The following is a 25,789-nucleotide window of genomic DNA, read 5'->3' on the forward strand; positions in this document are numbered from 1 at the left end:
ACGATCTGAATCATATCAAGTTAGGAATAAATTTGAAAAGTGAGATAGTAATGTTATTTAGTCATTATTTCATTTACATTCACATTTGTGGTATATTTTATTACATCGTTGTATTCTCTTATCACACTGAGTGATTGGGTCACAAACTAAACCACATAAAGTAAGGTTTTGGGCATTGACTCGACAAGTCTCTGAACTGTACTGTAGGGAAGAACCCCATTCTTCCAAAACATATTCCCACATTTGGTGTTTCGATGATGGTGGTGGAGAGCTCTGTCTAACATTTTGGTCCAAAATCTCTCATAGATGTTCAGTTGAGTTGAGATGTGATGACTGAAGGTCACAGCATATGACTCCGATCATTTTCATTCTACTGAAACCATACAGTGACCTTTAATGCCCTGAGGATGGGGCATTATCATCCTGGATGAGACCGCTCTCATCAGGCAGAAAGATTTCACCATGGCATAAAGGGGGATTATTCAGGACAATTGAATATTGACTTGCAGTGATCCTTCCCTTTAAAGGAATAAGTGGACACAAACCATCTCAGCAAAATGCTCACATTATAACAGACCCAAAGGGCCCCTCTCACTCTAGGGGTTAAGCATTCCTCTTATTCCTTTAATTTGCTGAGCATCTGTATATTTGTTTAAGTGCTGTTTAAAATCTAATCTAATTTATTACGGTATATATAACCTACACCTCTTAAAAACTAAGCATCATTTTTCATCAGAATTTAGGCTAGTTTTCACCACAGAGGTTTGGCCATGTTTTAAACTGCAAATCATTGAAGTATATAAATCCCCATTTTCTGTCAGTGGCTAATTTAGCCACAAATTTTAAACAAAGCAAAATGATTGCATACCCCATCCCTCTTGAGACCATTCTATAAATATTTCCCAGTAAGTCTCTGGGGTTCAAGGCTCAAGTTCATGCAGCAGACTCAATTACCTCAAATTCATTTACTTCTTGTACTGACTGCGCAAGATGTACCTAGATCCAACACTCCTTGGTCATAGGATAAGAGGTTAAATTTCTCATCTCCAAGCTTTTAGAAAAGATGAAGATTATCCCAGTTCAGTGATACTCCATTAACCTTTCAATGGCTCATTCATGCTACTTACTATCAAACTTTGTCCAAGATTGCACGTCACATTTTACAATCAAGTTTTGACAACTTCTTTTCCTGAAAAAAATTGCTTTCTCCTCTTGGTACAGATAGTCCAGGGATGGGAACTGATCTCAGTTTTGTTCAGCCTTGGTCCCAGACTGTATTTTTAAGAGACCCTGTTGGCTTAGACAGTTGTCTCATATTCTAATACCTCTTTACTGCCCATCATGCTACTCCTGTACTGTATCCGGGGGCTGACAGCAGATGTGGTCTCCAGAAGCAGGATGGTCTTGCGGAGACGGCGATCGATAAAGTGTGCATCCCAGGCTGGGTATCGCTTTCTTGGGAGGTCAATCCGGATCACGGGGCCCTCCTGTGTGCGTGATGATGAGGAGGTCCTGTGGAGGAGAGCAGGAGAAGAGGAAGGGGAGGGACGTACCTGAAACACAGGCAGGCAACTGTCCCTGTCTCTCTCTCTGTCCCTGTCTCGTTCACCTGGAACTGGTTCCCCAATGTCTTTAGTCCTCGGGAGAGTCCTCGGAGGGCTGGTAATGACCATGTCCGTTTGGGATCCTTGTGATGGGGTGAGACAAGCGTCAATCACCCCTGCCATCCCTCCGGCACCCACGACACCTTCGTCCACACACCCCCCCCACTGTGAACCCAGAACAGGTCCATCAGGGTGCAGCCAGCAGTAGTACACCAACATGAAGAAGGTTCCCAGGGCAAAGCTGCAGGCCACTAGGCACACCACCACCAGGGCATAGGAATCGGATGTGTGGGGACCACGGTAAGTGTACCAGGCAGCAGTCAGTGCCACATTCTCAGCCAGTGTCACAGAATAGTAGACCGTCATGCGGAAGCGGGTTGGGCCTTCCTTCACATTGAACCAGCAGAATATGTAGATGATGCCCACAACCATGTTGTAGATGATCTCCTCCCACTTGGACATGCAGAAGTCAGTCTCACCTTGGATGATCCAGAAGGTCATGATACACCTGAAGAACAAATAAAATGCTTCTAGTAACAGTGTTAATACTCCTATGTAAAGACAAGTTTATGGTCTCAACCAATCTTTGCTTGATGCACCACAATATTCCTTAGTTGCTAACTTGGAGGGTCTCCTGTTTTTTGCTGAACAGGTAGTGTATGGTAGACTTTTTGATGTTTCTCTGAGAACAACCGGCAGTTGTTTTCACGAAACAATAAGAGGGTAATTTGGCTGGATGTTAAACAGGTAGCAAAAACTTGAGCACCTAAAGCACCTTAAAGCTGAGAGTAGCTGTGGATTCATTTGATTATTTTTCTATATGTTACTGAAAAGGTTGTCCCATTGTTTTTACATTGTCAATTGACACATTGCCATTACAAACTATTTACTGTAGCTATATGTCAAATGTGAATATTAATTCAAAAACAAGTCAATTTGCCTTTTATAAATATCTCCACAAGCTATGAGATTAGAATGGCAGAATATCATTATACAGTACGTAATTTCATAACTGCATTTCTAGTGATTGAAATAAATAATCTGGGTATAAATAAAAAGTTAAAAGGTTTAAAATCACCCAGAATTACCAAAAGTCAATTTATGACACAAAACACTGACAGTGAAGCTGTCCTGTGAGAAGACCATATTTTTTCAGCAGTAATTTAATAAATTAATAAATAACCAAACAGAAAAAGAGTGAAAATCTATTAGTTAGTGTCCTTCTTTGCAGGAAATAATTTCCACAGTGCTGAGGAAGCTGTCTGTTTTAACCACACTGCTGTGATTTAATACATTCAATGAATGAGAATGAACTGATTACAACTCTTCTGGTAAAATGGGATATATTTACAGTGCAGGAAATCCATTGATATGCTACTTATAAGAAACTTAATTTTGGTAACAGACCACATAAATAAATTAATATACTCTATTTGTGTGTGTAAACCTGCTGTTGAGATACTCCCATAGATGATTAATGTACTCCTAAGATGAATCCTACCATATTTGTCAATGCAGCCAGACAGTAGCTGGATAATAAGTATAAACTTTGGTCCTAGAGTTTCTTTATGATAATTATAAGCACTAAACTTCTCATTTTGGACCCAGACCCTTTACACCAGATCACATATGGCGCACCAGTGGCTGACGATGAATATGCCAAAGTAGAGCTGGAAGACGGAGGCAAAGAGGGCAAAAGCCACAGTCCTCGCCCCGATAGTGAAAAAGTGCCACAGCATCTGGGCAATCACAGCCTTGTAGGACATGGGCAGCTTGTCATCGCGGGAGTCTCTGAGAACCTTCTGATAGGAGGCAATCATCCAGGCCAAAGAGACCAGTGAGGCTGACGCTGAGAGACCTGAAGATACAGGAGAAGAGAGACAGAGAACGAGAGGTAAAGCTGAGGAATTTCAAACATTTCAAACACCAATTTAGAGCTTTTTGACACAATAACTATAAGATTTTCCTACAGTCATTGTGCCAAAATGTCACAGCGTACAGTCAACAGACCAAATTCCAGCAGTGATGTAAATTGGAATTAAAACACTCCTCACCAAGCTTACTGCTAGCATATAAGTATTGATATATATATAAAGTGTATAACAAATTTGAGTACACCTGTGGTGAATATCACTGAAGATGCTAATTACAAATCCTGTCTATTGTTGCTTGAATTGTTAGTGTTCTATAGGTTCATTCAATTCAATTCAATTTTATTTGTATAGCACCAAATCACAATAGAAATCATCTCAAGGCACTTTATAAAAACAAAAAACCCAACAAGTCCTTTATGAGCAAGCACATGGCGACATTGGAGAGGAAAAACTCCCTTTAATGGAAGTAAAAACCTCCTGTAGAACTGGGCTCAGTTTGGGCGGCCATCCGCCTCGACCGGTTGGGGTGAGTGGATATAGGAGAGAGAAAAGAACAGCAACAATAAACAAATAGACACTGCAGGTTGGTGGAGCCAGTAACTGCACATCAGTGATATACAGCTCCAGGATCGGGGGCACCTGCAAAAGGCACAGAGAGAGAACAGAGAGAGAGGGAGAGAGCACAAACCAGGGGAGAGAGAGCACAAGGTTAGTGACATTCAATGGTGGATTCAATGTGAGGGGGGAGGAGAGGAAGAGAGGGGAAGGGAAGGGAGGGGAGGTGTGGGGTAGGGGAGCACAGTGCACCGATGGTTCTCAGGCAGTCTAGGCCTATAGCAGCATAACCTGAACCATCCCTTGGTTCAGGGTTACCCTAAGTATACGCTTTGTCAGAAAGGAAGGTTTTAAGTCTAGCTTTAAAGGTATAGAGAGTGTCTGCCTCCTGAACCCAGACTGTGGTCTATTGGTCATGTCTTAAATTAGCCAAGAAGCACACTGAGAAGACATTAAAGTTTGAGCAGAGAAAGGACTGCTCTGACTGTGCATTCCAATACAGGCTAATTTTGAGGATTCTGGGTTTTTTAGCGAGATCTTGAATATTCCTCCTAAATAGAAACCCGTAAATCAAACTAGCCCAATCTTGCAACTAAACTGAATTCTGAGAACTATATTTTTTTGCTATATTTGAACATATTTGTGTTTTTTAGAAAAATATATTTGCTAAATTCACTCCTGTTTGTTTATATTTCTTGATTTTCCTGAATGTATCACCCTTATGTTGTGAACTTAAAATCACTTATGTTGTGGTTTTGTTTGATTTAGCTCATTAATGTCAAGACAAAAAAATGTTAGTTTGGCTGTTTCGGCTGACTCAATTATGGGATACATGGGAAACATACATAGATGGGATATATAAATAGGATATATATATATATATAGGATATATAAAGAGGACCTGTGTGGTGTTCACGTCTGTGGGACCCGTTAACATTTTTTACTACATATGCAACACACACATAATAAAACTCTGCCCTTCATGTGTTGTATAGGCTGGTATGAAAAGGCAATATGCTCAATGGGGCTGATGTGTTGTTCAGACTGACATGGTTACTGTATGATGTGTTGTGTAAACTGACCTGAATGAGTTAAATTTCTAATAAAGTTCAAATAAATAAAAATCAATAGTTTTTCCACTCATATCTTGAGGATTTTCTTTTTTTTATTACATTTTGGTCCCCTGGGGGGCCCCCACACTGCAAGTCAGAATGTCAGACACACTGACATTCGGGAGTGGCTCTCACAAACTGGGGCCAGGGCAAGGGCAGACATGACCATAGACCAAGTGATAGAAGTTGAAAAAGGAAGAGGGGCTTTCAGGGAGGAGCTGAAACTCTGGGAGGTCAGGAGGTTCTTCCAGATGACTGGACAGTTACAGCTAAAGTGATCAGGGAGACAGGTAGGAGGGTACTTGGTGTGTCATCTGGAAAGTGGAAAGCAGATAAGGAGGCTTGGTGTTGAAATGAGGAATTTCAGGATTGTGTTAAGAGGAAAAGGATAGCTAAGAAGAAATGGAACACTGAGAGGACAGAAGAGAACAGACAGCGTAAGGTAAAGGTAGAGGTGGCAAAGGCCAAACAAAGGGCGTATGAGGATTTTTATGATATGTTGGACACTAAGGAGGGAGAGGTGGATTTGTACAGGTTGGCGAGGCAGAGAGACAGAGATGGGAAGGATGTGCAGCAGGTTAGGGTGATCAAGGACCGGGATGGAAATGTTTTGACAGGTGCCACATGTGTGATGGGAAGCTGGAAGGAATACTTTGAAGAGTTGATGAATGAGGAAAATGTCAGAGAGCACAGAGTAGAAGAGGTGACTGTTGTGGAGTAGGAAGTAGCAAAAATCAGTAAGGATGAAGTGAGGAAGGCGTTGAAGAGGATGAAGAGTGGAAAGGCAGTCCTGATGACATACTTGTGGAGGTATGGAAGTGTTTAGGAGAGGTGGCAGTAGAGTTTTTGACTGGGCTACTTAACAAGATCTTGGAAAGTATCAGGACGCCTGAGGAATGGAGGAGAAGTGTACTGGTGCCCATTTTTAAGAACAAGGGAGATGTGCAGAGTTGTGGAAACTACAGAGGAATAAAACTGACGAGTCACACAATGAAGTTATGGGAAAGAGTGGTGGAGGCTAGCTGAGGTCAGAAGTGAGCATTTGTGGGCAGCATTATGGTTTCATGCCAAGAAAGAGTACCACAGATGCAATAACTCCTTTGAGAATGCTGACGACAAAGTACAGAGAAGGCCAGAAGGAGTTGCATTAGGTCTTTGTAGATTTGGAAAAAGCGTATGACAGGGTACCGAGAGAGGAGCTGTGGTTTTGTATGAGGAAGTCTGGAGTGGCAGAGAATTATGTTTGAGTGGTGCAGGACATGTATAAGAGCTGTAAGACAGTGGTGAGGTGTGCTGTAGGGGTGACAGAGGAGTTCAAGGTGGAGGTGGGACTGCACCAAGGATTGGCTTTGAGCCCCTTCTTGTTTGCTGTGGTGATGTACAGGCATAAGGTTAGACAGGAATCTCCGTGGACCATGATGTTTGCAGATGACATTGTCATCTGTAGTGAGAGCAGAGAGCAGGTGGAGGAAAATCTAGAGAGGTGGAGGTTTGCTCTGGAAAGGAGAGGAATGAAAGTAAAACAGAGTACATGTGTGTAAATGAGAGGGACTCAAGTAGAACGGTGAGGTTAAGAAGAACGTGGAGGATTTTAGGGTCAACAGTCCAGAGCAAAGGAGAGTGTGGAAAAGAAGTGAAGAGACAAGCAGAGACAAGTGTGCAAGCAGGTTGGAAGGGGTGGAAATGGAAATGTCAGGTGTCATATGTGAAAGAAAAAGTGTCAGCAAGAATGAAAGGAAAGGTGTACAAGACAGTGGTGAGACCAGCAATGTTGTATGGTTTAGAGACAGTGGCACTGAGAAAAAGACAGGAGGCAGAGCTCGAGGTAGAAGAGTCGAAGATGTTGAGGTTCTCTCTGGGAGTGACGAGGATGGATAGGGTCAGGATTGAGTACATCAGAGGGACAGCTCATGTTAGATGTTTTGGAGAAAAAGCCAGGGAAGCCAGATTGAGATGTTCTGGACATGTTCAGAGGAGGGACAGTGAATGGTCGCACGACCTCGACATGATAAGCTTTTTTGCTTGACCCGACATGAAGAAGAAACATGGCAAGTTTGGGGACTGTGCGATGAAAAAAATGTCAGTTGGCCTCCTATTGGCGTAATAATGTATTTTCATTTTTGTTGGGGCGCTGAAGAGCCATTCTTCAAATTCGAGGTTGTTTTGGAGAAAAATAATAAAATAGTAGCAAAAAATATTATTTCTAACGATTTCCAGGCCCACGCCCACCTGGCAACCACATCATATACATTTTCTGAAAGGTCTTGCGCATTGCCACGTCATGGTGGAGTGTGGGTCAACGCTAGACGCTGCCTGAAGCCGCCCCCGCTCGCTTATTCGTCCCTTGCATGTTGAGCAAGGGACAATAATAATAATAGTAGTCCCTGTGCTGGGACCTTCGGTCATTGCAACAACGCCAAACAAAGCAACGGCTCCTTTCCCAAGAGGCAGCCTTTACTCTGGACCACACATGAGGACTCCAGTGCCTAAATAAGAGACACCAATATCAGTAAATTGGAGCAAGACTAATCTAAATGCGTGCTTTAAACCTTACCTGCCGGTAAAGGCAATGCACTCACAAACAGCGAGAGGAGTGAAAAAAGCCAACAGAGATCAGCGGCTAGTCTCAGGTGGACTCTGGTGGACCCTCTGCATTTTTGGGTTCAAACAGGTCCGTTGCACATCACGGCTGAAATCGTAGTTAACAGTTCCAAAGTGGCATAATTCTTGAGAATTTAGGAGGAATTCCAAAACTTCCAAAATTCAGCCTGAAAACTTTGGTCTCTTTGGAACCTTGGGATCTTTGCTTAAATTTAAGGAAACATTTTGCCAGTGCACAGCATGAGACTGCAATGACAGATGACCTGGTGGTTCAATGAAATTTAAGAGTTTAACATGATTTATGATCTGTAACTGAATGCAGTGATATTTGTGGTGGCCTCAAAAATTGATGGCTGATTGATTGATTCCAGTGGTGACAAATACTGAGACTAGCTTCCTGAGGGGAACCAGTGTCCTACTTCTCAATGCAGATGCTGTCATGTGCTTTACTTTAGCCTTACTACATTCCAGTGTGATATCTGACCAATAGAACACCGCATTATTATTGATATGCTGAGACTACATTAGATTTACAGTGGCATAATCCACTTTTCTGTTGTTCACTGTATGTTACCATGCAGTTTTAAAGATACATTAATGAAAAAAAAAAGAATGTTTAAATATAAATACAAATACAAACAAAGGGGATTATGGACAGAAAGTGACGGGCAGTTGGGTATGTTTGGAAAGCCCAAAAAATCCCAGCATTTGGAGACACTGGAGCCAACTAATGTTTGAGATTTATACTTAACAGATGACTTCAATTGGCTGCACTGATAGATGAGTCATTTGACTGACTGAGTAATCAATGAGCCTTATCAGCTCTAATATTATATGTTCTGTGTGGTAGAGTATGCACAGTCGAAACAAGGATGTGTAATAACAGATGGTGGGTAACCAGCCTTTGTGTGCACCCTAGTATTTGTATCTTTTGTTCTTCACCTTGATGATAAGTTATATGTTATGATGATAAGCAAGGGTGTGTCGTCCTCACTTTGTCACCTCTGTTTGAGAGTGGACTTGGTTAAGGTTGGAATGTATGTGTGTATTTTAAGGCATTGTGGGTATGAGCTCTTTGTGTGTTGTGTGTGTTTTTGTAATTTGTATGTGTGTATCCCTCATGTGTGTGCTCAGTGCAATCTAAGTATGTGTCTGGCACTTGACTTCTATGCCACCAGGCATGTGTGAATGCTGAGTGTGTGTACAGTGTGTGTATCTGAGTCAGTGAGAGAGAGAATGTTTGTTTTATTCAGCAAAGACCAATCTGCTTTTTGTAAGTTGTGCATAGATTCTTTTACTGATATCTGAACACACACACACACACACACACACACACACACACACACACACACACACACAAACATGCAGATATTTCTTTTCATTCCTCATGGGGACTATCCTCATGGGGACTATACAGTGGGTACGGAAAGTATTCAGACCCCTTTAAATTTTTCACTCTTTGTGTCATTGCAGCCATTTGCTAAAATCAAAAAAGTTCATTTTATTTCTCATTAATGTACACTCAGCACCCCATCTTGACAGAAAAAACTGGAAATGTAGAAATTTTTGCAAATTTATTAAAAAAGAAAAACTGAAATATCACATGGTCATAAGTATTCAGACCCTGTGCTCAGTATTGAGTAGAAGCACCCTTTTGAGCTAGAACAGCCATGAGTCTTCTTGGGAATGATGCAACAAGTTTTTCACACCTGGATTTGGGGATCCTCTGCCATTCTTCCTTGCAGATCCTCTCCGGTTCTGTCAGGTTGGATGGTGAATGTTGGTGGACAGCCATTTTCAGGTCTCTCCAGAGATGCTCAATTGGGTTTAGGTCAGGGCTCTGGCTGGGCCAGTCAAGAACGGTCACAGAGTTGTTCCGAAGGCACTGCTTTGTTATTTTAACTGTGTGCTTAGGGTCATTGTCCTGTTGAAAGGTGAACCGGCCCAGTCTGAGGTCCTGAGCACTCTGGAAGAGGTTTTCTTTCAGAATATCTCTGTACTTGGTCGCATTCATCTTTCCTTCAATTGCAACCAGTCGTCCTGTCCCTGCAGCTGAAAAACACCCCCACAACATGATGCTCCCACCACCATGTTTCAATGTAGGGATTGTATTGGGCAGGTGATGAGCAGTGCCTGGTTTTCTCCACACATGTCGCTTAGAATTAATGCCAAAAAGTTCAATCTTGGTCTCATCAGACTAGGGAATCTTATTTCTCATAGTCTGGGAGTCCTTCATGTGTTTTTTGGCAAACTCTATGCAGGCTTTCATGTGTCTTGCACTGAGGAGAGGCTTCCGTCGGCCCACTCTACCATAAAGCCCCGACTGGTGGAGGGCTGCAGTGATAGTTGACTTTGTGGAACTTTCTCCCATCTCCCTACTGCATCTCTGGAGCTCAGTCACAGTGATCTTTGGGTTCTTCTTTACTTCTCTCACCAAGGCTCTTCTCCCACGATTGCTCAGTTTGGCTGGACGGCCAGGTCTAGGAAGAGTTCTGGTCGTCCCAAACTTTTTCCATTTGAGGATTATGTAGGCCACTGTGCTCTTAGGAACCTTGAGTGCTGCAGAAATTCTTTTGTAACCTTGGCCAGATCTGTGCCTTGCCACAATTCTGTCTCTGAGCTCCTTGGGCAGTTCCTTCGACCTCACGATTCTAATTTGCTCTGACATGCACTGTGAGCTGTAAGGTCTTATATAGACAGGTGTGTGCCTTTCCTAATCAAGTCCAATCAGTTTAATTAAACACAGCTGGACTCCAGTGAAGGAGCAGAACCATCTCAAGGAGGATCAGAAGAAATGGACTACATGTGAGTTAAATATGAGTGTCACTGCAAAGGGTCTGAATACTTATGACCATGTGATATTTCAGTTTTTCTTTTTTAATAAATTTGCAAAAATTTCTACATTTCTGTTTTTTTCTGTCAAGATGGGGTGCTGAGTGTACATTAATGAGAAATAAAATGAACTTTTTTGATTTTGGCAAATGGCTGCAATGACACAGAGTGAAAAATTTAAAGGGGTCTGAATACTTTCCGTACCCACTGTACATTGACTTACCTTCATTTCCTGGAGACTTACCCAAACCTTTAAATTCATATTTGTGTGTAAGCATTAGTGTAAGAAAAAAGTGACCCTTTGGAAGGGAACTACTGGGCTAAGGTAACTGACTATACATAAAGCAGTTACTATTAGCTACATAACTGTACAATTCTGCTTTTGTGTTAATGAGTTACTAGTAAGGATAATGATAACAATAATGTCAGAAAAATCTCACACTGGGCAAGGGCTTTACTTGTATAATGCACTGATACATTTATTTAAGTAAATAATTGGATACTTCCACCACTACATTTCAGTTGTACTTAATTTCAATGTGACTTCGAAATTAAGTGGCTCATTGACTATTCCATAACTTAGTCAGTCAAATGATCCCTCTATCAGTGCAGCCAATTAATCATTCACATCATCGGTTAAGTACAAATCCCAAACATTTGCTGGCTCCAGTATCAATGTCAAATGTCTCCAGAGCTCCTAAATTCTATGAATCTTATGAGCTCAGCTGTTTGCTCAGCCCCACCAGTCTCTTTTACTGCTGCTGTGCCTCTTTAGTGGAGGGACAGTGATCGCAGCAATCAGTGACATCCATATTCTGTTTATAGCCTTATCCATATGTGGGCTGTGGTTCTGGAGTCTGTCAGTATCCTTTCACTAAAATACTGTGACACTGTGAGAAGCAAATATTTGCTGAGAGGGAATACAGAGGTAATGCAGGCAGCTCAGCATTAGCCTCAGTGCCTTGGTTACACACCTTCAAACTCTCTAACACGTGACTCCTGGATCTTACCTGTGGCTAACAGTTGCCCACAGCTTCACATTGTCCTGCTGCAGAACCCAAGTTCACTTCAGCTTGAGGTCACAAACAGATGGCCGGACATTCTCCTTCAGGACATTCTGGTAGACAGCAGAATTCATGGTTCCATTTATCATAGCAAGTCTTCCAGGTCCTGAAGCAGCAAAACAGCCCCAGACCATCACACTACCACCACCATATTTTGTCATGATCAGCAGTTTGACTTCCGGCTCCATGCTTTTACGCTGAAGGGGCAAACAGGATCCGTCTCCTTTCCACTGCCTATGCTTGACATAATTGCTTGATTGAATTCACCTGTGCTCTTTCCCAGTTTCCAGATGGTATTTATATACCATCTCTTTGCCGTAGACAAACCACCAGGTTTCTGTTTTTCCCGAGCTGCCAAAGCCAGGCTCCTTCTGTTTCTCTGACCCAATCTACACCATGTTATGGAGCAAACCTGGAAAACTGCAGATCATGATGGAGTGTTTGCACAACGCTGATCTAAGTAAAGCCTCTTTTCATTTTGTGGAGGAAGTTTTTGTTTTTTCACAGTTTTTGTTCAAGAGGAGGTTACAGAGAAGCTAACGCCGACCTAGCTTTCGCTAATGAACTGACACTAAGGAGATAGGTGAACACAGGAGGGTTTTTTGAAGTTTGGATTTGTGGCATTTCAGACTTTGAGCGGATTACTGAATCCCTCTGTGACCAACCCTCAGCTAAGAAGCCTATTCTTTTTGACTCATGTTTTTCTTTGCGGAGGAATGAGGGACTTCCTGGTTTTAAAGGAAGGAATTTTTGTTGCAGTGTTCTTTTTCAATTGACTGATCCATGTCTCCTCTGAGAATTTATCTAGATCATCCGAATCTCCTGACCAGAGTAACCAGTATGGCCAGATCTTGCTCTGTGAAAATCAACTGGCCCATCTCTCAACCACCTATCGAGACTACCTTGGTGTTACCAAGCCTGGACTTGATTGCAACTACTTCTACCATAAAACCCATCTGCATAACCTCCACCTACTGGTCACTCCATACCCATCACGAACTTGTTTTTTTTTTTTTTGTTAATAAGGGTTAGACTTTTCTTACTTGAGTTACCAGAGTGGGTGAGTTATTGGTCCCTGTTTCCTCATCCCCCCCCCAACCGTACAACCTGGCCAGTAAACAGATCATACCTCACCTCTTCCATCATCCTGGAACTCAAGTCCTGTCGAGCAAACACCCAACCACCATGCCTTCCCGAAAGAACAAATGAGACAAATACCCATCTGTTCAACAGCTCAGATCATGCCCTCGTCTAAGCATTCGCCACACTGTTTGAGGATTGGAAGTATAATTACCAATCCCGATCTTGATTCCTCACCCTCTGAAAAGTTCCATGAACAAACTGCAAACCAAGTGGATATCCTCAACTTCTTCTGCAACCAAGCCAGGAAGTATGATGGGAGATATTCTGTAGAACATAATCCAGATGTGGATGGAGGACAACGATGACTCAGATGAAGTCGTGGATGACCCAACAACTTACATACCAATAATGCACTTTGGTGGTCATCTACTAGAAAGCCCTTTCTACCAGGTCCCGCCTGCTTCACCGCCTGGTCCAGTCCCCATGTACCCCCCTGTTTCTCAGTCCACCTTCACGACAGAGACTGTCAATAGCGATTCGGACTGGGACTCCCTCGATGAGGAGGAGGACCCCAGCTGGAGTCCCTATTGGGGAGCCCTCCTGGCTATAAAGCCAGGACGGTTGGCTTGGAAGAGCCTGCTTTGGAACAACCAGCCAGAGCCCCATCCAGTCCCACAGTCTCCAGTCCAATGGTCTCCCTCGCCACAGTCTCCTGTACTGGGACAGTCAGAATCTTCAGCCCTGCAGCTTCGGCAAAAACAACGTCAACGTCATCAGGAGGGGCAGATTTCAGAACCTTAGCGCCCTGACGAGGGCTTCCCCGCTGAGTTTTCATGTAGGGTCCCAGATCCCGCACCTCGGCAGCGAAGCACAGGTCTTTGTGTTAAAGTGTCGCCCAATCCAGTCCTGCCCTCTGAACCACAGCCACTGGAGCCCCATTTTCCGGATTCACAGCCAGCGGTCCCGACCCACATTCCCACAGCTCGATTGGTCGAGACAGCAGACGCTGCTGAAGATAGTTGGGAGACTAAACTAGTTCTTTACAGAAGCTGCCCAGAATCAAAACAATTATACACAAGTTGTTTCCGCCTGTGAATCCCTACGATGGGAGGCGCTACTTTGCTGCCCGCAGAACCGTGAAGATATGCTGCCTCAATTCATTATGCTATTGTCTTCTATCAGCTCCTTAGCTACGGAGTGTGAAGAACATTCCATTCCACTGAATCTCGTACTTCCCAGGATTTTGGATCGTCTACAGTGCCTCAGTCTACAATGCCTCAACCTCCAGCACAGCAACCAGAGCCGCCACAGCAACCTGAGTCACCTGCGCTGAACATCCGAACATCCTGCACAGTAGCAGGTGGAACCATTGGACCAACAGCCTCGATGACGGAACCATGGCCATCTGAGAAGATCAGCTCTCGAACCTCAGTGCGCCGACGAAGTCGTCCCGACTGAGGTTTCAGTCCTGCATCCAGAGCCTCAGTGCGTCAACCACAGCCACCGGAGGCCCCAGGGCCGTCTGGGCCACAGCCACCGTTTTCCAAGGCTGTCCGAGCCACAGCTACCACAGAGCCCAGAGCCACCAGGCTTCCCAGAGAGCTCAGAGCCTCCAGGCTTCCCAGAGAGCCCAGAGCCGCCAGGCTTCCCACAGAGCCCACAGTTTCCCCAGCCGCAACCGCCAGAGTGCCCAGAGCTGCCAGAGTGCCCAGAGCCCAGACCACCTGTACTGCAGCAGCTGGAACCCAAGCCCAGCACTGCAGAGCCAGGATAGCACTGAAGGGCTAGAGCTAGTGCTGTCTCCTTGGTCAGCGCCTCCTTGGCCGATTCTTGGACCTGCCTCGTCAAGACGGTCCAGGATCCACACTCACCGCTCCTCCGGACCGGCCCAGAGACCACGTTCGCCTGAGGGGCTGTTCTCCAGACCGGCCGAAGACCACATGACCTGCTGTCATGATCAGCAGTTTGACATATTTTACTGTTGGTATGATGTTCTTTTTCTGAAATGCGGTGTTACTTTTACGCCAGACGTAATGGGACACACACCTTCCAAAAAGTTCATCTTTTGTCTTGTCAGTCCACAGAGTATTTTCCCAAAAGTCTTCAATTCAATTCAATTCAATTCAATTGTATTTGTATAGCGCCAAATCACAATACAAATCATCTCAAGGCACTTTCCAAAAACTAAAACTAAAAACCCAACAATTCCCTTATGAGCAAGCACTTGGCGACAGTGGAGAGGAAAAACTCCCTCAACTTCGCTCAGTTTGGGCGGCCATCTGCCTCGACCGGTTGGGGTGAGGGGATAGAGCAGAGAGAAAAGAACAGCAACAATAAACAACAAATAGACACTGCAGGTTGGTGGGACCAGTAACTGCACATCAGCGATATACAGCTCCAGGACCAGGGACACTTGCAGAAGGTACAGAGAGAACAGAGAGAGAGGGAGAGAGCACAAACTAGGGGAGAGAGAGAACACAAGGTTAGTGACATTCAATGGTGGAATATACATGAGGTGGGAGGAGAGGAAGAGAGGGGAGGGGAAGGAAAGGGTGGGGGGGTTAGGGTAGGGGAGCTCAATGCACCGATGGTCCTCGGGCAGTCTAGGCATATAGCAGCATAACTAAGGAATGGTTCAGGGTTGCCTGAAGCCAGCCCTAACTATATGCTTTGTCAAAGAGGAAGGTTTTAAGTCTAGCCTTAAAAGTACAGAGAGTGTCTGCCTCCTGAAACCAGACTGGGAGCTGGTTCCACAGGAGAGGAGCTTGATAACTAAAGGCTCTGCCTCCCAGTCTGCTTTTGGAAACTCTGGGAACCACAAGTAGACCTGCACTCTGAGAGCGAAGTGGTCTATTGGGATAATATGGTACTATGAGGTCTTTAAGGTATGAAGGAGCTTGATTATGAAGGGATTTGTATGTGAGAAGAAGGATTTTAAATTCTATTCTATATTTTACAGGGAGCTAATGAAGAGAAGCCAATATAGGAGAAATATGATCTCTCTTGCTAGTTCCTGTCAGGACTCTGGATGTGGCATTCTGGATTAACTGGAGGCTTTTTATGGAGATACTGGGACATCCAGATAGTAATGAGTTACAGTAATCTAGCCTTGAGGTAACAAATGCATGGACTAGTTTTTCTGCATCATTTTGAGACAGGATGTTCCTAATTTTGGAAATGTTGCGCAGGTGAAAGAATGCAGTTCTAGAGATTTGTTTTATGTGTGAGTTAAAGGACATGTCCTGGTCAAAAATAACTCCAAGGTTTTTTTACAGTAGTGCTAGAGGCCAGGGTTATGCCATCTAGAGTAGCTGTAATTTGAGAAAAGTTATTTCTGAGACTTTTTGGCCCAAATATAATGACTTCTGTTTTCTCTGAGTTTAAAAGTGAAAAGTTACTGGTCATCCAGGCCTTTATGTCAGTTAGACAGGTTTGAAGTCTGGTTAACTGGTTTGTGTTAACAGGTTTAACCCTCTGGGGTCGACGCACGCGCCGGCGCGTTTTGACGCATCTTTTTCTGATAAGGCCGAAACAAACTTAAATTACTCCGTCAATTCTGATCGTACAGATAAAAGAAGTATATCATTCAAATCTGTAAAGGGTCTAGTTTTAGTGGTATACCATCATAATAACAACAAAACGTTGTGCTTTTTTTAAATAAAGAAAGCCGACAGGGTGCGCTCTCAGACTTTTCTGTCTCTGCCATTTCTCTTCACAGACGCGTAAATAAAACAACCAGAATCTCAGCGAATACTTGGCTCATAAAAATAAGAATGATATGGCTAGAAAGCTTGAAATGTTTTCTTTTGAGTGAAACAATTCAAGTCAAAAACAAATCATCACTTTTGATTTAATCCGTATGAACGTAAGGAGAAGTCCGTTTTTTCCCGTCTCACCTCATTACAGGTAATGCGGTCCCGCCTTGTACACTGTCCACTGTTCACATGTAAATAATCTCAGGTGAACCAGGTAAATATGTGCACGCCCCCGAGAAATGACACAAAATATCAAACTTCATCATAGAATTTACTCACTTTTTCGGCCCGTTTGGATGATGGCGCGTACGTGAAGCGGCGCTCCTTACATTCCACACAGAGACAAATAGTTTAGCTTGTCCTCAGAGTAAAAACACTGATTTTAACTCAAATGAGGATCGTTTGCTCCTCATTGTGTTTTATTGTACAGCACTAATCCGTCCCATCTACATTGACTGAAAGGCTCATTATGCGCGCCTTTGTCTGGACGTTCAGTGCGTCTTTTGTGTTCTCAGGTAAATCACATGACTATTCATCCTCAGACACACCCTCTTGCATATGGCCTTTCTGGACAAAAAGTGTCTTAGAAAATTCAAATCAGTGTATTGTTTACTGTGAATGTGTGAACAAGATGACATTCACAGCACTCTGAAGTAAACACTTTAGCCTACAACATGCTGGTCTCCAAAGTCTTGTGAACCAATGTTCTGTTTGTGTTTTATGGTCTTATTTCAGTGAGTAAAAAATTGTAGTTTTTCACTAGCCATGCATAAACACTTTTTTCTCAAAAACACAATAATGTATAAACTTGAAGCTCACATATTATTGTAGCCAATTTTGTGCTGATTACAGTGTTATTAGACTTTAGACATTAATATGTTTAAAAAACACTGAAAAAAGCACAAATGTCAGGACATGTCAAAATTTGTCCAGGCCTCAAAAACCCCCTCAGACCCCAGAGGGTTAATAGATAGATATAACTGAGTGTCATCTGCATAGCAGTGGTAATTAATAGAGTGCTTCCTAATGACATATCCTAAAGGAAGCATGTACAGGGTGAACAGAATCGGTCCTAGCACGGAGCCTTGTGGAACTCCATAACTAACTTTTGTTCGTGTGGAAGGTTCATCATGGACATGAACAAATTGGAATTTGTCCGATAAATAGAACCATTTTAACGCTGTTCCTCTGATACCAATCACATGCTCCAGTCTCTGTAATAAGATGTTTTGGTCAATGGTGTCGAATGCAGCACTAAGGTCTAGGAGGACAAGTATAGAAACAAGTCCATTATCTGAGGCTAAGAGAAGATCGTTGGTAACTTTCAACAGTGCTGTTTCTGTACTATGATGTGCTCTAAATCCTGATTGAAAATCTTCAAATAGTTCATTCCTGTGTAAGTGGTCTGATAGCTGCTTAGCAACAGCTTTTTCTAGGATTTTAGAAATAAATGGCAGGTTGGATATTGGTCTATAATTAGCCAAGACTCCTGGATCAAGACTAGGCTTTTTGAGTAAAGGTTTGATTACTGCAGTCTTAAAGGCCTGTGGTACGTAGCCTGATACTAGAGATAAATTTACCAAGTCTAATAAAGATGAGTTCATTAATGGCAGGGTGCCTTTAAGCAGTCTAGTCGGGATGGGGTCTAAGAGACACGTTGAAGCAACAACTGATGTAAATTCAAAGTCTTGGGGATCATCAAGATGTTTTCTGGCAAAACTAAGACGAGCCTTTATGTTCTTTTTTCTCATCAGCGGTTTTCGTCTTGGAACTCTGCCATGCAGACCATTTCTTCCCAGTCTCTTTCTTATGGTGGAGTCATGAACAGTGACCTTAACTGAGGCAAGTGAGGCCTGCAGTTCTTTGGATGTTGTAGTGGGGTCTTTTGTGACCTCTTGGATGAGTCGTTGCTGCGCGTTTGGGGTAATTTTGAGGATCTTTTGGTCTACTTCACTTTGTCAGGCAGGTCCTATTTAAGTGATTTCTTGATTGTGAACAATCAAGGGGGGAAGACTTTTTCACACAGGGCCATGTAGTTTTGGATTTTGTTTTCCTTTAACCTCCTAAGACCCGAGCTTTGTTTTGGCTTGCATTTTAGATTTCTTCTAGCTATTTGGGGTTAGATGTACCCTATAAATAATGTGCTTATGTTTTGTCATTGCTTTTGTTTTTGTTTTTTTGTAATGCTCCAAAACTACTACTCCAAAATAGGAATGTCCTTTTTGTCTGTGGGAACAGTTGGATCACACTTAAACTTTGTGAAAGACAGAAAATGACACAAAATTAAGTTTTACAGTGCAGATAACAAAAAATATGATGTCCACGTATGTGGACGCCAGGTCATAGGAGGTTAATAACAAAAACCTTTGAAAACTGCATGATGTGTTTACTTGTGTTATCTTTGACTAATATTTAAATTTGTTTGATGATCTGAAACATTCAAGTGTGACAAACATGCAAAAAAAAAAAAAGAAATCAGGAAGGGGGCTAACACTTTTTCACACCACTGTATATCAGTTGTTTTAATTAGTGCTTATTGTAACAAATGGACAATGGTAGTCTATGGACAAGCATGGACACAATTTAGTTTGTTTTAGAACTGGACAATGAAGTTGTTTTCTATTTGTTGTTCTAGTTTGTTTTTTCATTATTTAGTTGTATTATTGTTAGAAATAAATGGGGAAAAAATGTATTTTAATATTTTGGGGACTGTTTTACAATCCCACTTGATTTAACCCTCTGGGGTCGACGAACGCCCCGGTGCATTTTGACTCATGATAATGCCAAAACAAACTTAAATTACTCCGTCAATTTTGATCGTACAGATAAAAAAAATATATCATTCAAATCTGTAAAGGGTCTAGTTTTAGTTGCATACCATCATAATAACAACCAAATGCTGGGTTTTTGTAAAATAAAGGTTGCGCTCTCTGTCTTTTTTGTCTCTGTCATCTCTCTTCACAGACACGTAAATAAAACAACCAGAATCTCAGCGAATAATTGCCTCATAAAAATAAGAAACATATAACTAGAAAGCTTGAAATGCTTTCTTTTAAATGAAAAAATTCAAGTCGAAAACAAATCACCACTTTTTATTTAATCCGTATGAACGTAAGAAGTACGTTTTCTCCTGTCTAACCTCATTACAGGTAATGCGATCCCGCCTCGTACTCTGTTCACTGTTCATATGGAAATAATCTCAGGTGAGCCAGGTAAATATGTGCACGCCCCCGAGAAATGACATAAAATGTCAAACGTAATCATAGAATTTATTCACTTCTTCTGCGCGTTTGGATGATGGCATGTTACGCAGGTGAAGAAGTGCTTCTTATATTCCACACAGAGACAAATAGTTTAGTTTCTCCTCAGAGAAAAAACACGACTTAAATGACGAACGTTTGGCTCCGCATTGCATTGTATTATGTTGCACTAATCCCCTCTCAGCCACATTGACTAAAAGGCTCATTATGCAGGTCTTTGTCTGGTCGTTGAGTGCGTCTTTTGTCTTCTCAGGTGAATCACATGACTATTCATCCTCAGACACACCTTCTTGCATATGTCTTTTCTGAACAAAAAGTGTCTTAGAAAATTTAAATGTGTATTGTTTACTGTGAATGAGTGAACAAAATGACTTTTAAATCATTGTGAAGTAAACACTTTAGCCTACAACATGCAGGTCTCCAAAGTCTTGTGAATCAATGTTCTGTTTGTGTTTTATGGTCTTATTTCAGTGACTAAAAAATTGTAGTTTTTCACTAACCATGCATAAACACTGTTTTCTCAAAAACACAATCATGTATAAACTTGCTGCTCACATATTATTGTAACCCAGTTTGTGCTGATTACAGTGTTATCAGACTTTAGCCATTAATATGTTTAAAAGCAACTGAAAAAAAGCACAAATATCAGGGCATGACAAAATTTGTCCAGGGCCCCAAAACCCCTCATACCCCAGAGGGTTAACTTCATTCAGTTCAATATAATCAATCCAGACAGAACTAGGCCAATATAAATTTAGACATGATTTTAACTCTTTACATTGAAGGAGGAAAGGCATTCTGTCTCACCTTGCAGCGGGAGGACTGTATTTCCATGAATCATGATGCTCAGCTGCAGGACAAGCTGTGGTGCCGACTTCAGGAAGGCCTCTAGGAGACGAAGCATTGTGATATCAGCACTCTCAAACATCAGTCGCCAGTAGAAGTGGCGGTGCAGCCCACTGCTCTGCCAGCGGGTCTGGGCGCCCAGGTAGAGGGCATGGATATACCTTTGAGCGAGAGACAGAGGCATAAGTTTAGAATAATGCTGCAGGTCTTTTAATCATTCCTGCAGTTCCATTTTTTTTGTTGAGGTTTTTTTTTTTTTTTACACACTGTTCTTAGACACAATTAAGTGTACAAAAAATATAAAGGTTTGAATATTTTTAGAAGCTATTTCAAAATTATGGTAATCCACAGAAGCTGACCAAACCTTTAGAAAAGAAGTTAGAAAGTCATTGTCGAACCCAGCTCACAACAAACAAAACTGTTGTAACTAAGTTACATTTTAAGAGCTTAACAGCATGATGCCGTTACTTTGTGGATTCCTCCCTGGGGCAGGGACCCCAGAAAAAACAAAAGAAAAACAGCCTGTAATTTGGTTGAACTTAGTCTCTTAAGAAACTAGTTACAGCTTCAAGAAAAAAGTTTGTAAGTGTTTCCACTGGTGAATGAAAGTGTGAAAAAGAAATCACATTTCTAGGAGGTTTAGAGGTGTTTTTTGTGCAATTATGCAGCTTTACAACTTTGTTCTAAAGCAGCTTTAGTTGAAAGAAGTAATCACACACTTTGACTTCTTTAAAGGTGCAATGTGTGAAATGTGAATGATTTAGCGGAATCCTTTGGTAAGATTGCAGAATTCAACCTGAGCACCTGACACATCTCACCCCACCCATTTCCAGGTGCAAGGTATAGGCTAGTATCTTAAAAAAAAGACAAACGTGATTTCCTGTCTAGAGCCAGTGTTTGTTTTGTCCATTCTAGGCCACTGTAGAAACATGATGGAGCAACATGGCTCCCTCCATGAAAGGAGACCTGCTCCCTGTGCAGATTTAAAAGGCTCCATCTAAGATTAAGAAAATATTTTCCAGTGATTACACACTAATGACAACATATTTAATATTTATGAATTCTATATTCCATTTCTGCTCAAAAAATAATCATTTATTTACAAATAAAATATGTATCAGTTAGGGAGGTTTGGGGTATAATGAAGGAATTGACACTTTTAGAAGAAAATTGTAACCTTCACCAAACTACTCTCCTGAGAGTGTTGAGTTTTTCTCCAGGGAAACATTTTTTACCCTCACCTATCATTGTACTGCACTCTGGGCTTTTGTTTTGCTGTTTGTGCTCTATTTGTGTGTGTGTGTAAGAATGCAGAATGTGAACATAAGCTGCTGTGAGAAATAAAGGCAATAACATTTCTCCTTGTGTTACAATAATGATAAATGGTTATGGGCTGGTTTAAATGAAAGTTTAACTGTTTCCTTGAACTAGAAGGTCCCAACTTTGGGGGTCAAGAAGTCATAAGAGGAATCTAAGATAAGATCACCATAAGAAAAACTGCTTCATTTTTCAGAGTATTCTCCTTTATTACAATATGAATTAAAATTTAAATTTTCTTTCAACCTGCCTTCTTTCCGGGCAAACTAGTAAATTCTACAAAGGTTTTACAAAGGAAAAGCATAAAGGTAAAGCATATTTTAGCATTTAAGTAGATATTGCTTGTAATTTACACACTGAAAATATTAGATTGTTTCCATTGGTATTATTAGTATTTATTCATAATCTGAGATATGAGAACACCAAGTATTGCTTCATTTAATGGGGTCACGCTTTAGATGAAGGACTGGACCAATGCATCATGGGAGAAGAACATAGCAGACAGATGTAGTAGTAGAGTACAGTTGTAGACAGATGGGTTGCAGAGAACACTCACTTCCTGCACTTCTGCATTCCAAAACAGATTCTAAATAGAGGGTTAAAAATAACTCACGAGTGTATGGTCATTCACACACACACAAACAAATGTACACATACACAGAGAAAGAGAAAGAGAGTGAAAGACAAACAGGAAGGCCAGCAAACGAGGCAGCCTAGAAATCTGTAGCTCTGCAAATAATTTGCTGGCCAAGCATGCCAGCATTCCTCCATTCCATCTCTCTCTCTCTCCATTTCCACCTCTGTGACTCTGTTTGACTGCCTCTCTTATTGTTTTTCATCTTTTGTCTCTGTTTTCTTTATCTGTTTTTTCTTTTCACTTTTCCCTCTTCTTCTGCTTTGCTTTCTTTTTTAACCATATCCAGAGATATCTACAACTACTGAATGGGCTTCCATAAAATTTACATTCATAATAAAGACAATTCCTTACCAACTCATCATTTTGTTATTGTTTCTAAAAGGCATACACTGTAGGTATACTGTACCGTTACCTTTCTCTATCCATGTTGGGACATTGTGTTATTTTTGCTTTCTCTGTTTTTACTTTGCTATCACTGCCTCTTTCCTCTTTCTTTCAGCGTTACATCTTTTCTTCCTCACTCAGCTTGTCTTTCTCATTTCTTGGTCTCTCATTTTCTGCCTCCTTTCCTTTGCTTGTCAATTTTTTTTTTTGCAACCCAATTTCATGCAACTATTGTCTTTCATTTCACTCTCTCCCTCTCTCCATCCAATTTATTTTCTTCTTCCCTCAGGTGAAACATCATCTCTGCCTATCTTTCAAGTCTATATAATACATTGTTCCCCGTCTCTACTTCTACCTCTGTCGCTTCTCTATTCTCCTCCCCTCTATGCTTTTTCAACTCTTCTTTATCCTCCTTCACATTCTCTCAGTTCTGCCAGAAACTTTACTATCTACAAGGCCACAGTTGGCCCACAGAGGCCCTGCGCATTTGTAAAAAGAGCTGGAGTAAGTGTAGCATCTTACACTTGCTTCCAAATCAAAAATCTTGGTAAACCGAGAAAGAACCCAAGAAGAGGCATGCACACATGGATAAATTAATCTGTTAAATGAATATTACAGGTCAGGGCATCAAACTCAACATTCAGCAGCAAAAAGGAGATGGAGACGGAGGTTTGTACTCTAACTGAAATTAGCAGAAGTAGCAGCAGCAGCACTTTTAACATGAGTGTAATCCCATCAGGATGCTGCGAAAATTGCTGTGATCATTGTGTCCAGAACATCAGACAATTTTTATTGCGGTGTGTTTCCTTTTTATTGTACAAAAATAACTGGAGAAATATTTGTAGAACTCACTGATTCCTTCGTGTATTGTTCTAGTAACAGGAGCAGTGGTTCTATTTAGGTAGATCGTTAGCTGAGGTTTGACTGTGAAACAGCTCATTGCACTTTAACTCGGTGGAGTTTGCTGACAGTATTATAAAACTCTGAACTAAGTTCTGCCAAGACCGGGCTTGTTGAAAGTGAGGTTTTGGGACCGAAATAATGCAAGGTTCCTCAGTTTGTCATTTGCGATCACAGAATTGCAAAATCTTATTTTGTAAAGGTAGTTGCAGTAGATTTAGCAGCAGTGCTTCAGTAGCAAGAGATGTGGGGTAGCGACCTGTTCAATGTCTTCTGTTCACGCTTCAAGTCAGTTAATGTGCAGGTCTGGGTAAGTTTACACCCAAAACAAAAACTCTGTGGCTTTGGTTAAAGTTACAACTTTCTGAATGCTAGAGACACTGCTCTAAAAACACAATTTCCTCATTTGCTTCCAGTGTATAACATACTATAGCTTCTAGAGGGTTTTGTCACTTGAATGTAAACATGTGCCTCTCTCTGGGATTTGCTGAAATGAGTGATGCTGTCATTTTTTGACAGAGGGCAGCAAATGATTCTTACCAACTGCTTTATAGAGTCATCCTCTTCTGTAGACAGAAAAGCAATGGGCCAATATAAATCTAAAAGCTTCTTTTCTGCTGTGCCATATGGTGTTCTTGTGGTATGGAAGAATCTGACTAGCCAATGCAGAGCCTCACCATCGTGCAACACCTTTGGGATGAGCTGAACAAGTCAGACCTTGTTGTATCAATATCAGTGTTGGACTTCACTAATGCTCTTGTCTCTAAAAAGAAGAAGAGTGAGAACAGACACAAGAGAGAGGGAGGAGAGGGAGAAAGCTAACAGGAGTAAGAGAGACAAAGAAAAAGAGGGCTCTTTAACCTTCATCATTTGTTGAAGAGTCTCTCAACTTGCCCATTATCACACTAGCAATCAGTGGCATTTGTTGTGTCTGTGTGCGTCAGCATGTGGACCAAATGTCTCTTATGAAACACACAATGCTGGTTCTCACTTCTGATTGGCTGAGTGACACTGGCTGGAAGCTCTTGTGGAATAACAACCATACATGCTGCTGTATGTATGTCATATGCTTAAAAAACATCCACTTCTGATTAAACAACTGTATAGAGTGCCTTTTGAAAAGAAATTCAGACAAGGTAAGTTTTTTTCACTGACTGTAGTAGTGTGCACTTCACACTCTTTTACTGAACATGTAATTTTACTGCATAGCAGACCTACAGTATATTGATCAACATAACGTGATCTCTACTGTATTTCAGAGAGTTTTGCAAATGGATGTGGATGGATACATTGATGAAGCTGGATTTAGCCTGAAAAGTGAGAAGAAGGGGAAGAAACATCACTGGCGACAGGGCTATTGTCAATGTATCAGGGCAACATGGGGGTAACATTACTTTTTGTGCTGCCATTACACAGAATGGGATCTTCCGCCACCATGCCAACTTGGCACTTACAACACTGATTTCCTTCTGACATTTTTAGACAGATTACTTAATATTACCACAACAGCAAAGCAAAGGGACCAATATGCAATATACCAGTCCAAAAACTGGTTTCATCAACACCCACAAGTTACAGTTCAATAAATGTTCTCAGCATGGCAGTGGAAGGTTTATGATCTCCGGCCCTATATCCAGATGCCCCTCATTCAAGCTGTGGAGGAAGCATGTGATCAAATTGATGCGACCATATGATGGATGTGTTAATGTTATGACAAGAAAATAGGGGTTTCATAAGAAATTGTATAGTTTTGACTAAAGTGCTCTGTTTTGAAAATGATCTGAGACGTTGTACTACTTGGGTGTAACACTGTGGTAATTGTGTGAAGAGCATATGTAAATGAAATGGCAATCTAATTTTAATCAGTCACTGGCATAATCTGTTCTACCACTGCTAACAAAACACAGTCTGTATATGGTTTATAAGCTACAGTGCATGTTTATTTACTACCAGCTGAGACAAGAA

At 41.7% G+C, this 25,789-nt stretch overlaps 1 protein-coding gene across 1 annotated transcript in view; it reads right to left on the reverse strand.

The window, feature by feature from the left end:
- Positions 1 to 1,298: 1,298 nt before the first annotated feature.
- Positions 1,299 to 25,789, reverse strand: part of xkr7b (XK, Kell blood group complex subunit-related family, member 7b) — a 364,599-nt gene continuing 340,108 nt past the window's right edge. Inside the window, exons 2-5 of the mRNA XM_026332846.1 lie at positions 20,548 to 20,747; positions 3,243 to 3,462; positions 1,739 to 2,112; positions 1,299 to 1,687 (exon numbers count right to left, since the gene is read on the reverse strand). Coding sequence (XP_026188631.1) covers positions 1,299 to 1,687; positions 1,739 to 2,112; positions 3,243 to 3,462; positions 20,548 to 20,747 — 1,183 coding nt within the window. The remainder of the gene's footprint in view (positions 1,688 to 1,738; positions 2,113 to 3,242; positions 3,463 to 20,547; positions 20,748 to 25,789) is intronic.

Source organism: Mastacembelus armatus, chromosome 7, assembly GCF_900324485.2.
Source record: "Mastacembelus armatus chromosome 7, fMasArm1.2, whole genome shotgun sequence".
In the NCBI taxonomy this organism is placed as follows: Eukaryota; Metazoa; Chordata; class Actinopteri; order Synbranchiformes; family Mastacembelidae; genus Mastacembelus; species Mastacembelus armatus.